Source organism: Oenanthe melanoleuca, chromosome Z (genome assembly GCF_029582105.1).
Source record: "Oenanthe melanoleuca isolate GR-GAL-2019-014 chromosome Z, OMel1.0, whole genome shotgun sequence".
NCBI classification, from domain to species: Eukaryota; Metazoa; Chordata; class Aves; order Passeriformes; family Muscicapidae; genus Oenanthe; species Oenanthe melanoleuca.
The window spans coordinates 64,234,124-64,249,225 of NC_079362.1; the positions used below are offsets into that span (position 1 = coordinate 64,234,124).

A 15,102-nucleotide genomic window follows, 5' to 3' on the forward strand; every position below is an offset into this window, starting at 1 on the left:
GACAAAATAGTAATTTTTACCATGCAGATATTGCAGGGTAATACTCCATCAGGGAATGGGAAACTTCCTCCTCCCTTCTCTTCACTCCTTTGCTCCCTGGGGCCAGGCTGGGAGGACTGGGATGGAAATGAGCTCCTAGCTGACCCAGGACAAACCTGTGCAGCAAGGATTTGCCTACCATAGGGTTGCTAAGTCTCATCTGGCTTTAGAACCTCCTGACTTGCTTTCTTTTTCTTTTTTCCTTATTTTCCTTTAGGATGAACAGATTAAAATTAACTGCTGATTCCCAGTAGCTGATTCCCACTGAGCTGGAGGAGTAGTGGAGAGCAGCAAGACACACTTTGCCCTGGGCAGAGTGAGGGGCAACCAGGAAGCAGCTGTGGCCAGCAGCCAGTGCTCAGCACAAGGCCTGACTCAGCCTGCCAAAGCTGGCACCAGGGCAGGTCGTTCAGCCTTACTGAGTGGAATGTCACATATTTTGGGAATAATGTGGAAAAAAAAGAATTGCAGTCTCAGGCAGGAGATTAAATTGCAAAGAGGTACAAGCTCTTGTGGCTGCTGCCTTCAGTGCTGGTTTGCACAGGTAACTGCAGCAAAAGGGACACGGATCTGCCAGCTGGCAGGAACTTACCCTGTTCAGCACTGGGGTCATGCCTTGCATCTGAGTCAGCCCGAGCAATGAGCAATGTGACTAATAAACATTCCTGGAGACAGCGAGCAGCACATGCAGGCCAGTTCCTGGGAAAATGACTAATCACTCTGCCACGCACTGTCCACCTTTCCTTTCTCCTTCCCTGGCCCAGCCTCAGTGGCAGGGTGGCAGGGGGTGCGAGGGGCAGAGCCTCCACACGCGGTCAGATATTCCTGATTTTCTGGTACCTGTCTCCTACTCAGCCCCCGGAGTGGAAACCACAGTGGAAAGCCACCCCCAGGCTTTGCCAGGAAGAGTGGAGACGTAGATGAGGGATGTTTCTCAGATTAAACCGATGCAGAAAGGATCTTTTTTTTTTTTTTTTTTTAAATGATTTAAACAGCTCAGCATCTTCGGTATTGCCGCCCGCACGCCGCCCGCCGGCCCCGCAGCTGCGCTGGTCCTGCTCACCCCGCACCGCTGCAGGGCGATGCTGCCAGCCCACATCCCGCGGGCGGCGAGCACAGCTGGAAACAGCATCTGGGGAGCCGCCGCCTGCTGCTCTTCTTTCTCCACAACAACAACTGAGGTATTTCCTACCCACCCCCCTCCCTACCCGGCATTTCAAAGGAGTTGCTTTTGTTTTGGAGAAGTACCAAAGCGCCCGGTATTCTGCAGTAAATTATCTTAAAATAGAGACCTCTCCCACCAGATGTTTGTCTTGGAACTGGTCGCCAAGTTCTGTGACAGAAACGAAAGGATGGGAAAGGCGAGGCACGTAAGACAGAGCAGAGGATGCTGCTGGACCACAGTAGAGCCCCATAAGCACCAGCACAACGTGTCCAGGGGATTAGGGGTACAGCCAGTCAAATCACCCTGCTCTGTGCCAGGTCAGGACAGGTCATTAGCATCTGGAAAACCCCTCAAGCTCATAAAATGTGAATTTTCCCTCTGAGGCAGCCGGCGGCTCAGATGTGACCCGAGCTGGCTGTGCCAGCCCAGTCCCACAGGGCTACTCTGAGCAGACAGAAAAACCTTCAGCCTCCAGAGATTTCATTTTTTACCTTTTTCAAACTCTACACATTTTCCTTTCACTTCCCAAGGGATCCAGTTCCATTTACTTTCACTCCAAAGGCACATCTCAATCTGGTATACTTTATCCTGCTTTTTCCCAACCACAGAGGGTTTCTCCTTCCCCATGGGGCTCCCCAAGCCAAACAAAACTTTGCTTCTCCTGGGAGGAGAGCCACGAGTGTCTCCAGCTCCTCTGCAAGCTGCCCGTGTCTTCCACAGACGTTTTTTTCTGAAGTATCATTCGAACAGGGGGTGGAGCACAGGTGCACATCACACAATGGCACCACCATGTATTTTTCTTTTACTTTCTCTTTCAACAAGTACCTACATTTGTTTTTGACCACTGCTACCTTACCTACAAGGAGCACAAGATCCTTCACCTAGGAGATCAGGGCGTCCCTTCAGCATGCAGGACAGGAGCTGAGGCGTTCTCGGCAGGTATTTGCCTGAACCATTATCTAGATTTGCTGCAGGTGGGATGAATCTAGGGAATGTGTGTGAGCTCTCAGGGAGCCCGAAGCACTCTGAGCACAGTAAAAATGCGACATTGCTTCAGGTCCTTTCAGCTCACGGGCATTCAGATGAGCCTGTGCCCCTGAGGAAGTTTGTGTTTCCCCCACCACTGGCATGTGCCAGGCTGCGGGGTGCCCTGCTGCGTGGCTGGTCTGTCTTCCTCCCCCAACCCCTTCAAAGGCTCACTCATCCACTTCGAATAAAGAATTAAGGAAGAAAAATCTCCAAGTTATGAAATTCTGGACCACTCTCTCAGTGTCTCCACAGCACTCTATTTGCCTGCTTTAATTATACTTTGGCAATCAAGGTTGCATAAGTGCTGGTCCAGTGCCTAGAAAATGTTAACGTTTTAAGAGGACTGTGACCTACCAAGGTCTCTTGCAATCTCTTTTCTCATTTTTCTTAAAAAAAAAAAAAAAAAAATTTAAAATAATAATAATAATAAAAAAAAAATATATATATGTAATACCACAGTAGCAAGTATTTGCTCTTTTTTTTTTTCCTAATCTTTTAATCTGTTTAAGACAGGAAAGCTTCATCATGTACAATTTTAAACTGTCAAAATTTACAGAACAAAAAGAGTCAAATGTAAAACTGGTCATAACTCACAAATATCCCCATTAAAACTGTATAATACAGACATTAAGCCACAGGTCACTTTTCTATTTTTAGGAAAGTGTGCAAAGAGCTAATTGTATAGTACATGTAGATGTTAAAAGTGATGCCATGTAAGCAGGTCTGCTGCTGCTATAAAAAATAGACAAGTATAAAATTACTTCTACAAAATTGGTTCATTGTTTTTGTTGCTTGTAATAAAAAAGTAGACTTGTAAGAACTTTCATCCTTAACAAACAACAATATTTTGAAACCAGTAATTGTAACTGTTATCCTGTTACACAGGATGAAACATAATTTAGCTAAATCAGAGAGTGGTAAGGAGAACTGCTTGCTCCAGGACCTACATGTGGATGCAGAAATATGCTGCCCGATGGTGTATTTGTTGAACAGCACAGTCACTGTATCACTGCAGGGTGGGATAATTGCAGGTGTTTCAAGATTGCTTTCTCTGATACTACAAAAGATAACCTAAGGATCACAAAACACAGTCACTGAGCTACTGGTAACATCACACTTTGCCGTTTGCACTGAACCTTCAGCGTTCACTAAACACTTAAGGGGTAGAGGGCACGGTTCATAAACAAAATGCTGGATTTCATTTGGACAGGAAAGGACAGGGAAGGAGAGGGAACGAGAGGGGGAAATGTTCTCTTTTTTTGTTGTTCTTGGGTTTCCCTTTGGCTTTGTCCCCTTCCCAGATGGCAAACGTGTCCGGCTGTAGAGGACTGCGCCTGCCAGCGCTCGCTCAGCCGCACACACAGGCGCACGCCGGGTCCTCAGCGCCGGGATCCCTCTCTTGTCACTTGGTCCCACACGTGTTGATGTTCTTCCCGTTGGCAGCATCCTCCACCAGCGAGATGTGGTAGTCAGTAGAGAGCGTGAGGTGGGAGATGCAGCCCACCAGCCCCCGCAGGTACTGCCGGTTGGTGTGCAGGGCGATTTCCTTCATGCCACCTGCGGAAAGGAGCCGAGAAACTTCACCCACACGGGCACCTGCTCCTGCCTGGCAGGCTGCACAGACAGCAGTGCCAGTCCCAGTGCACCTCAGCAGGGAATTTCAGTTTATAGCTTGCTCTGTGTTGTTCTAAATAATGATTTCACACACTTTAAAGTACAGAGGGGATAAGCAGGAGGTAATGAACTAGGATGCTAATTATTTATTGCAGAAATTGTAAGAGCTGAATAAGGTTGTGCCCAGGTGTGGGGTTTCCAGCTGCATCTTGCTGTTTCTCTACGTACCTGCCAGGAGTACCACAGTGCTTCCCATAGTGTTTGTCCCTTATACCCGTTTCCCCATCCCACTCAGGGAGGTCTCCTCACAAAAAAACAGGCTGTGGCGGACTAGAGACTGCTGTGTGACACCTCCACCAGGAGCTGGACAGAGCTGCAAAGCCCTGCCTTGCAGCTGACCTTTCATCTTCGTCCTAAATGTGAGTAATTAGCACTCACCTACGTAGAGATCTCCATTGATATTTAACTGCCTCATCTTCCCAGGGGATTTACCGGTCCTGGCACCATAATCGTCCACAGTTACCTTGCCAGACTGTCCATCCCTGGAATGAAAAGCAAATCACTCTTGTTCATCCAGCCTACAGTTGGATGGGAGGAGGAGCAGCAGCATCTTCCACTCACCAGGAAACCTAGGCAACTTAGCAGGGTTCAACTTAGAGCTTAGCAGGGTTCATGCTGGAGGCTTGGAACTGGAAGTCCCCACAGACTATGTACTATGGCATTCCAGGTTTTTCAGGTTTTAGAATTTTTTAATCGATGTCAAATACCTGCAAAGTGTGCAGGACACATTTGCAGAGCAGAAAGGGCTGAAAAATAATCAAATTGGACCGGTGGGGGAGAGGTGGGGGGATGGACACATTCTGACCTATTGTTAAAAACCAAATGTAATATTAAAAGTTAACAGCAGAAGCTTCAACAGCAAGGAAGAAAATGAAAAGCTATGGTAAAGCTTACTCACAGGCAGTTTGATTTCTCAATAGAGCCATTTTATGTATGTTCAATAACAGTATTGACAGAAAAGCTACTTGATGGGATCCTATTCCCATGTAATTTGGTAACAAGTTGGCCAAATGTCAGACTGTGATTTCCAGGGAATCAACCTCTCACAAAGAGAGGGATGTATGCTTTCCCTGCTGGACACAGTTGCCTCCCATGAGGTAATCAGTTATAAATATGAGTTATATATACACTCCAAGATGTCTACACCTCCCCCAAATAGAAGAACTAGGTTTACACTGTCTGTGCTCCAGTGCTTGTGCCAGCCCGCAAAATGCTCACCAGGGAATTTTGAAATGCAGACATTAAAGAAAAATACTCTTAACCGAAATGGTACGGGTTTAATGTCAGTCACAGCCCCCAGAATAGCCCAGCATGGCTCTGGCAGGCTGCCTCGAGCTGTGCCACCTCAAACACAGCAATCTTTGTGTTCATCATCCTGAAACAGCCAAGCTAACAGCTCCGCTCCCAAGCCACGTGTGACGTGGAGTCTTCCGCACCCCACCTGCACCCAGACAGGCCAAACAGCACCTTTAAAGGCAGGGTGGCTCCCAAGTGGCTCCAGCTGCAGCCTGGCCACTTACCGAACAGCTTTGACTCTGTGCCACCGGCCGTCGCTGAAAGAGCCGTTCACCGTGATGGAAGCAATGCCACTGCCCAGATTGTAGCTGCAATTAAAAAGATTGAAATGTTACTGTCTTCCTTGAAAGGACTGGCCGCCTGCCAAGCTGCTCAGGCATCCTTACTCCCCTTTGGCTCGGATTTTGGGGCAGCCCGTGGAGTCCTTTGGAGTCCCAGCAGCAGTGCTCTTATCTCACAGTCAGTCTCAGGGGGAAGCAGGCAAAACTCCCTGAGTCAGAATGGGTGCCATCACCACCTTCCCATGGGAGCAAGAAGAGAGTCTCTGCATGGCCATTCTCCCCCAAAGCAGGGGGTTAGGAAGGTCAGTGATCTACAGACCTTTGGCCTAATGAGAGACAGCAGTGGGAAGTTGCAAACATGGTTAATAAATTTTTACAAGAGCAAATAAGTGTGTGATCTAAAATAGATCTACAAATCATCTGAAAAAAAGAGAAGGTTGAGAACTGTGATGTTAGAAAAGAATGAAGTCTAATAAATGCAGCTGCTTCAGCTGCCACTCTACTTATTTCTTTGTGTTTGCTTCTACTAAAATTACTCAGCAGATATAATGTCCCTATCATGTTTACACTTCAGGCATCTTAATTTCTGGGTCCCTGAATCTTGGGCCAACCTTAACAAAAGAGAAGTAACTGCTACAGCACAGTGAGGTATTGAGTGCTCAGGATGAAGTAGCTGCTGCTGGACTTCAGCCTGCACCAAGCAGGAGAGATTAAAGCCAACATCACTGTCCCTTCAAAAGAGACTGAACATGGAATGAACTCATGGCCAGGGTGAGGTTCTCAAGAACAGCACATTAAACTGTGAGCTGCCCAGAACAGATTAGTTACCCTAAATCTGTTTCCTCTCCAGGGATTTAAATGAGCCTCAGGCAAGCACTACCCAGGATGTAGATACCAGCCTAGGCAAAAAACAACAAGAGGATTTGGGTGTTCAGGACTGCATCAAAATGTCAGACCTTTGATAATAGAAATGAGATTCCTCTACAACAGCTATCCCCCTACAACAGTGAAATTACCTTTGACAGACGCAGGGAGCAACAAAAAGAATTTACAGCAGTAGGTACACTGTACAGGGAGTCAGGCCATAGAAAATGGGCAAGTAAAATTGTGCTTTGGATTTCAAATTGGATCAGAACATAGACATCTAAACTTGGGCTGAATAAAAATTCAGTTCACAGCCCTGATAATCTCTTGACTTCACCTCTCAAAAGGTGAAAATCTAGCATAAGGATCAACCTTTCAGAATGATTATTTTTTCTGCATTTGTCCTTTCACTATCTTCTTTGATGCTCCCCTCCAATAAGCAGTGATTGCTTATAAGAGCTTTATTTTGGTAGCTTAATTTTTCACCTTCCTAAATGAATGTGGAAGGTACAAATATTTCAGTAAAATTCAGCTGGTTTGGTCTAAAGCCTTTGACTATCTTCATCTCTGGGGAAGAGCAACGACCTAATAAAAATTGCACTGTGCTTTGGAAACAGAATAGAGTGGCCCCTTACTACCATGCATCCTAGAAAGTCAGTCCTCCCAAAGACATTTAAAAAATGCACCACTTCCTCAGAGTCAGCTCCTTGTTTATAAATTAAGGAGGAAACCAAGAGTTTTTGCCAAGTTAGCCACTGATAAATCACATTTATAAAAAGGCTTACAAGAAAATAATTTAAGTAGAAATGTGCAACTTGTCTATACATCCATGGTAGCAAAGAACAGCCAGTTAAGTAGAGTAAAAAAAAAATTAGCTTAAATAATAAACTCTCTGGCACATGATTGATAGTGTCTCACAAGATTCCACAATAGTGATGGCATCTGTAGTTTGTTTTTTCAGTATTTGCCTTACACAACCTAAAGGAGCACCGTGAAGAAACACAAGCTTTCAAAACACACAAAAAAGCACACAACAACTTGTACAGGGTCTGCCTGAGTGTCTGCAAGGGAGAAAGAGATTCTGGAGCAAGACCCCACCATTTCCCAATACTCCCCAATTTCACCATTTTCACAGTGGAGTTATTGCTTAATTAAGAGACTCTATGGATGGTGGCAGAAACAAGGTGTGTGTGTCACAGGGCTGGATATCTGGGGGTTTGAGGGGGTGGAAGACCTGCTCCCACTGCCTGTCAAAGAGTGAGCCCCCAGTGAGCACTGGCACCACCAAAGCCTGTCCTCAATCCCTGCCAGCCCCACCCTGCTCTGCCCAGCTGAGATTGATTTAAGAGGCACGTGGGGGGCTTACCAACAGTATTCATCCCCCCATAAGAAACCTTTCAGAACATCAGAATAAAGCCCTGATGTTTGAAAAACTGGGAAGGAGGAGTGATGCAGCACATTACCTCTTCAACTTACACCCTTTCCCAGACAGCAAACAGGACCCATCACTGAACAAAACTTTGAGGATGAGATGTCTCACACTGTGCCAAGGGACAAGTGCACTGTATGTGTTGTAGCAACTCCTTTGAGCCCTGTGTGCTACACAAACAAGGAGAGGAAGTTTACCTGAATATTAATGCTCCCTCCTGAAGGCCTAGAGAGATGAAATCACTGTTAGGTCGCATGGGACTGTTTCCCCTCCACATCAAAAGGCCTTCCTTCATTGTAGTTTTAAACCTCATGAACACATTTGTTCTTGTTCCTGATACCCTGTGCAATGTAGAAGAATAAAATAAAAGTAAAATACTAAATTGTGCCAGTCTTCTTTAAAAAAAAAAACCATAAAAGATGATGCAGTATTTATTCTCTGCTGGCCTGGTGGCTTACTGTCCTGCAACCCATTTACATGCTGACTTGTGAAGGATTTTGCTCACATCCCCATTTCCATAATTTCAGAGTAGGTTAATTTAACTCATCTCTCCAGGATCCCAAACACAATAGCTGCTAGGTTATTCTACATAAATAAGAGAAAATCCTTTTTCTCCTCTAGCCTAGTGTGAAATCCAGCCCAAAAAGCAGGTTTTGAGAATGCCCAGTAGGTGTGATGCCCTCAGTAGAAGAGGCATAAGAAAAAAGAAAAAATCAGAAAGTCTCAGTAAGTGAGAGGCACCAAATGCAGGTGAGGACCCTGGTGAACCTTTCTCTGCTCAGTGGCTAATAAAATAAATAAAGCTAGATTGAGGAATTTGTTGAAACAAGCCAACATTTGCTGGAATGTGGGGATTTTCAAGGGTACAGAGCCAAAAAAGAAACTTTGAGGATCTAAATGTAAGGCTAAAGCAAGAGTTGAAAAGGAGTTAAGGTCCTTTAGTCTCTTTTGAGACACAGGCTCTGTATGTCTGTTCTTTGCCCTCAGGGAAGAACCAGTCCCTCTCCATGCCAGATATACAGGTGCTATTTCTTGACAGGCTGCAAGATGCTCAAATGTAACAAACTAAGCCACAAGGACATGCATTTAAAATGTCTTTTTCCCTGAAATTTAAAAATATGGCAGAAATAGAGTTAGAAATATTATAAATCCAGCATAAACATGTAAATGTACTACACTCTCCCACAAAAGGCTCCTAACATTATAACATTTAAGAAACAGAAGATACATTACCTTTTCAGGATATCTGGATTGTCATATGTGAGGTAACTGCGACCAATAAATTGTGGTATTTCAATTGCTTCTGTAATGGCTGAGAAGCAAATACAAAAAATGAAGATGAGTGTCAGATGGCTGACTTGGAAATGGGAGGTAATAAAGAGACAAGACTCTTCTATTGATTTACTCCTGCAGTGGCAGGTACCTGCTGAACCCACACAGCTTTGCAAACAAGTGCTGCCAGATTTTTCCTAAATGCAGGGGCAGTAGTTAAGGGAGTTTAAATGGCTGACAGTCCCTCTTCTTACAGCCTCCATGTCAGGAGCTTAGCATATTGCTCCACCACAAATGTTAGTGCAGAAAATTACAAAGCATTGGGAAAACATTGCGCGTTTTCTCTTTACCCCCGTTTCCACATTCCGTGATTCTCCATGTGCTCCAACGCTCCCTCGTGCCAAAGCTCATGCATCAACCACCTTTGTTTATAGACCAAAAAACTCCTCCCCAGCTGCTTACAGAGCACCACATGCAGAGCACATTGGGGACCTCGCCTGCAAAGGGAGGCTGAGAGGCAGCACAGACAACCTGTGAGCTCCCTGTTTCCTCTTGGAGTGCATCTCACAGAGTGGCTGCTGCCTGCTCTGAGCCCACCCCTGGGGTGCAGCGTGGGGCCAGGCTATGTCCAGGGAGGAGGTACAGAGCCCAGAGTCCCAGGTCACTTTGGGAAACAGCTGGGACTTTGCTAAAGGCTGCATGGCAGATGCTGGTGTATCCAACACTGCAGCACAGCCTTGGGTCTGTTTTCTGTGTCTCCCATGTGGCATTTCTCTAGGGACAGCCCCAGGTACCCCTATGGTGTATGGGATGGTGGCAAATATTGCAGCCAGACCTGGAGATGGTGCAGTGCTGTCCACAAAGAAGATTTTGGGAAAATAACTCAGCTGTGTGACATAAACCATGGAACATCCCTGATATACAGACCCTTCACTAGGCTGTGAGGACCAGCCCAAAGAGATTCTTTTGTTGAGTGAACATCCTTCAGTTTGTTGCTGATCTCCCATAATTGACTGCTGCATTAATACAAGCCAGTTGTATAAATTACTTAAAATAGATGCCTTCATCCTATTTTCTTACTGAGGAATAATCCCTCCAACCCAGAGAAAATCCCTTCTGTATAAATTTCAAGCTTTCCAGGGCAAGGATGCTTGCTTTCTTTACACAACACAGGGTCTGGCTGGGCTTTTGGAGCTCACTGTAACACAGATATGCAACAATTGGTGCAGTCTGGCAGCCAGCAACAGCAGTAAGAAATTCGTCTCCAAGGTGCCTAGACTGAGAATTTTAGATAGTGACAAATTACTGTTTTCATCCACAGTGAAATCAGGAAAGCTGCCTAATGTGTCTAAAGAAACCACCACAGGCCATGTCCAGCCTGCAGTCTGCCAACATCATTGAAAGATTGCAAAAGTTGTGTTACACTGGCCAAATATTCTTCTGCAGGTCTGACACTTCCTGCACTGGACAGCCTCTGATGGCAGCAGAGCATGAAAGGAGCCCTTGTTCCCCCATCACATCCTGCATAGAGCCCCACTGCTCCTGCCTTCAGCAGGGGAAGGTGCCCTTGTCATGAGCACACTTGCCTGTGCCAGAGTGCTCTGATTTCCTCTAGAGAGCTTAATGGCCATTTACCTCTGCTTGCTTTTATTTGTTTCACTGAATCTGAGTGCAGAAAACCAAGCAAATTTTAGCAGTACCCTTGATGCAGCCAGGATCTTTGCAGCTGGAAGGGAGCAGGACCAGAAAGGAGCTCTAGGACTAAACACCTCCATTCTTTGCTCATCAGGATTCAGCAGACAAGCACCAAAGCTCTCAGGACAAGCAGGAGTGAGCTCTGGACTGCAGGGCAACTAAAGTCACACCACAAAACCCTCAGCCAGCTGCCTGACCCCTCTGCTCTGCAAATACAGGGACCAGCTCTACAGCCACTGTTCTGAGCTTGGCAAGTGCTTTGGATGCAGTTTGAAATACCAACAACATGATGTTTAAGGAAGTACTATATAACCTTAGAAAATATTTTTGCTAAATGACAGAAACTTGCCAAGCTTAATGGAAACTCAGCATTCAGACAAACACACAATGACAGAGCAATTTTCACATAATTTGCAGTACTTACTGTTTAGGCAGTAACTTCCACACTCTGCAGTGAGTCAGCACAAAACAAAACAAGAACATTCTGAGTTTATTATTCTAAAACATTAAAGTCTCCTTTAGTCCAATTTCATGCCAAAGTTTCTGCAAATGTGTTATCTCCCACCTACCACTTGTGCAAGTGACTACAACCACCTGTGAAGGTAGCACTGTTTTCATTATTGGTTTGCTCCAAATATCTGCATTTGTCTGCTCAAAACACACAAAGGGACAGACAGGTGGGACCAGCAGCAAATCCCTCTGCTAGCCCTGCTTCTCAAATGCAAGTGACTCACCAGGTTTTTACCCAGAGATCTGCTCTAGACAAGGGAAAACAAGAGTTTACTGTTTTATTCCATCTTACAGTTAAAGTATAAAAACACCTTTAGCATTCTCCAAGCTTGGACAGAAGATATAAAACCTCACAATACCAGAAAAAACTCTATTGAATCTTCAGTTGATGATCCATTACAATATAAATCAATGTCTCTTATACCTCATACCAGCATTACTTGAGTTTTTAAGTGGTGCGTTTAATTTTGAAGAATGAGGGGCAGTCCTCACAAGCACTTTGCTTTTTAGGGTTTTTACAGCAGCCTACCACCAAGAAGGATGGAGAGAGCAGTTTCATCTCACCTTCTGAGTGCACTAACCAAAACCCTGGTGTGAAACAGGTGGACACAGACAAGCATCTCACCTTAACCATGTCTACACCCCAAGACAGACACAGGTAAGGATTATATTGAGGAATCTGTTTCTCATCAAGGCTGTCATGGATTGAGGTTCAGAGCAACCTCTCTGCTCTCTGGACATCTATCAGAAAACCCTTCAATTTTGGGTGGCATCTGAGGCTGCACAAATACAGGGAGTTTGAGTTGCACCTGAACAGGAGCCACAGGTAGGATGCACAGAAGCCTGGTGGTTCATGCTCTTGGGCAATCTTAAAAATTAATATAGATTGGATTCACATAGGAAGCAGCACCCAGGATCTGGCTAAGTCATAGGCAAAAGGTGATTCAGACTGCCTTTGAAAGCCTGGACACCCACTGAGGTGATGACAGGGAGGACACACCAGCCAAGTGGCACCACTGCTGGCACCATGAGCTCAGACTCTGCTCCCTGGGCTCAGCACAGGCAGGAGCTGAGCAGGGCTGAGGAGCTGCAGCCCCACAAGGGCAGGCATCCACACACCAGGCTGCAAAGCATTCCCTTGACTGGGTGCCCCTGGAGATGTGTCAGTACAGCTGCAGATCCCATCCTGAAGTCAGGGATTTAGCACCCTGCACATACCTAGAAACTCAAAATCCCAATTCTCCTGCCTCCCTACAAAAAAGCCAGGTAAATGACGTTGTTTGGGCTGTTGGTTAGACCACAACAACATGAACAAAGGGGTTTGTTGCATTGCATGTTAACATAATGCTTTTGTTCTACGATGTTGTCTGTTTTGAAGAAAAGGCCAATCTATTCATCACAATTTAACCAAAACCACTACATTTAACTTTGAAGTTTATGATTGTGAGCAATGAAGCAGTGGGTGAAGACAATAATGTCAGCCAGTTCTTTTGAATCGAGTTTACTGATACATTACAAAACCTTAAACCTTCCCTCATGAATTTTTTAAGATCAAGCTTGACAGAAGCTAAACTACTCCATCTAGTGGAATAACCCGAAGCACACTTTTTAAGCACTTTTCTTGCAATCTCATCCCTTTCCTGAGTCTGAACTTTGAACTATTACAGTGGCTCTAAAGAAAAGAGAGCAACGTGGATGTGGATTAGTTTCTTTTCTTGGTGGTCTCCTTCGTCCCACCAAGGCAGGATCTCTGCAGATGGTGAAATCTCCATCAGAACAGTCAGTGTCTAAAACAGGAGCAGACCTTTCTATGTGAGTTTGCTGCCAGCTGTATGGAGGATAAAATTACAAGGGTTATCCGTGCTCATGCTTCTGTATGTAACATAACTGCTGGCTGGAGGACCCTGGCAGGAATTCCCCCTTTGCACAGCACTGCACAATTAGGGATCTGTATGAAGTGTTACTGCTCAGTGTTGTTCACCACAAGCAACCAGATACCAGGTTGGCATCTGTGGATCCTAGCCCCGTGCTGGGATAGCAGTTACCACATTCCTAAACAACAAAACAAATTCTTCTGTAGGTACGTGGAAAGTGGCACAGATGAGGGGGGAGCTCTGGCCTCTGAGGCTTCTACTTAAAGGCATGTGTACAGCAGCAGTTGTAGATGCTAAATCTTCCTTATTTTTGCAATCAGCTCAGGATCCCTGGCGTGATATCCAGCCATTGTTACCTTTTTGGCAATGCTGCCCATCGAATCCCAGGGGACAGTCACATTCATAGCTCTCCTTCTTGGGAACACAGGTGCCTCCATTTGCACATGGTGAGGTCACACAGGGGTGGGCAGCATTTGCTAGGTTGATTCCAAAAGTGAAATCCTGTTTCACATCAATTGTCCGGTCATTCAAGATAATCTGTGTGTTAAAAAAAAAAATAAAAAAGTAAAAACACATTGTAAAAACTTCCGAATTCATAGTATCCTGCTGCTAGTTAGAAGATTCCTCTGATAGACTTCAGAGAAATGTAACTCTCAAAACTTGGCCCAAACCCTAGTCTTGTGTGTTTTCCAGTTGCAGAGCTCCAGCTCACACTTTTGCTCCCCCTGATCCACTGGAGATTAATCTCTTCTGTGTCTTGTGAATGCCTTAGGCAACCCCTGCAAGGGGTGAAGCTGTGTGGAATTTACCAGGCCTGTGCCTGGACACTGGTGCAATGCTTTGCAGCCAAACCATGAGCTGGGATGGTAAAATTAGGCTGAGGAAAAGCATTTCTGAGATCAGAAAAACCCCCAGGAGATGAGTGTTGACAACAGAAATATTAAGCAGAACAGCTTGTTTTCCACATTTTCTATTGCTTTCTAGTATCTCCTCTTGCCTGAAAGAAGCCAGAGTTAATATGAATGAAAAACATAAATAATGACTTCACAAAACTGTTTGTATATAAATGGAAGAGAACTGCTAAATGCTGGGATTTTTCCAATATGTCAGCAGCATATGTTCTCCAAAATAAACCAACATTTGTATAATCTCAGCTGACATCTCAGCAAGAGAGATTGCATGTGGGCACAACATCTGATCTCAGCTGCATCAAAATAAGTACATCCTAACAAACAATAGATTTTAAGGCCAGAAAAGAGAAAGGCAATAGCTGTTGTGGCTCCTGCACAACTTGGACAATGCACCTTAAGGGATCCTACCCACAGAAGAGGGTGTATCAAGCACTACACAACTCTAACAGCAGAAAAAATATCCAGTCCTTTCATGTAATGAACCAGAGAAGACTTCTTTATGTTTTCAGCTTCTTTCTAAATTTTGACTACATTGTTCCAAAGGTAACCATCCTCCACTCATAAAAACATGTATTTTGTTTCAGGTTTTAAACTTCTATTCAGTTTCTAGCCCTTGTTTCTCATAATGTCTTTTTCTGCATAATTCCAGCCCAATGTATCCAAAGAAATTTCATCCCCATCCAGGAACAAGAAGAGCACTATAAAGTCGCTTCTCAGCCTTATCTGACTAAACTAAACTTATTGTGGTTTTAGGTCTTTCTATACACTGCGTATTTTCCAGTACTTGGTGATGTTTGCAGCTCTATTTCTGTACAGTTCTCCAAAATCCTACTATGTGTAAAGCAAGCAACTAAACATTCCCAGTGCCCAAAAGGCAGGCAGTGCTTTTCCTTGACATCCCATTCATGCCTCTGAGAACACAAATCCACCTTCCTTAGTACATCATGGAGATAAGGACTCACACTCCTCATTTCCCAATTCTTATCAGTGCCTTTACTCTTGCGTACAAACCCTCACCTTATAATTGTAACCCGTGTTAATTTCTCCTAAGCTCTCTATCTTG

At 44.9% G+C, this 15,102-nt stretch overlaps 1 protein-coding gene across 2 annotated transcripts in view; it reads right to left on the reverse strand.

Annotated features, from left to right (window-relative positions):
* Positions 1–3,008: 3,008 nt before the first annotated feature.
* The window catches only part of EGFLAM (EGF like, fibronectin type III and laminin G domains), a 68,124-nt gene continuing 56,030 nt past the window's right edge, over positions 3,009–15,102 (reverse strand). For both annotated transcript variants that reach the window (XM_056514281.1, XM_056514280.1), the window contains exons 18-23: positions 13,485–13,665; positions 9,011–9,089; positions 7,975–8,118; positions 5,428–5,511; positions 4,286–4,389; positions 3,009–3,790 (exon numbers count right to left, since the gene is read on the reverse strand). In XM_056514281.1, the coding sequence (XP_056370256.1) occupies positions 3,636–3,790; positions 4,286–4,389; positions 5,428–5,511; positions 7,975–8,118; positions 9,011–9,089; positions 13,485–13,665 (747 nt within the window). In that variant the 3' untranslated portion in view covers positions 3,009–3,635. The remainder of the gene's footprint in view (positions 3,791–4,285; positions 4,390–5,427; positions 5,512–7,974; positions 8,119–9,010; positions 9,090–13,484; positions 13,666–15,102) is intronic.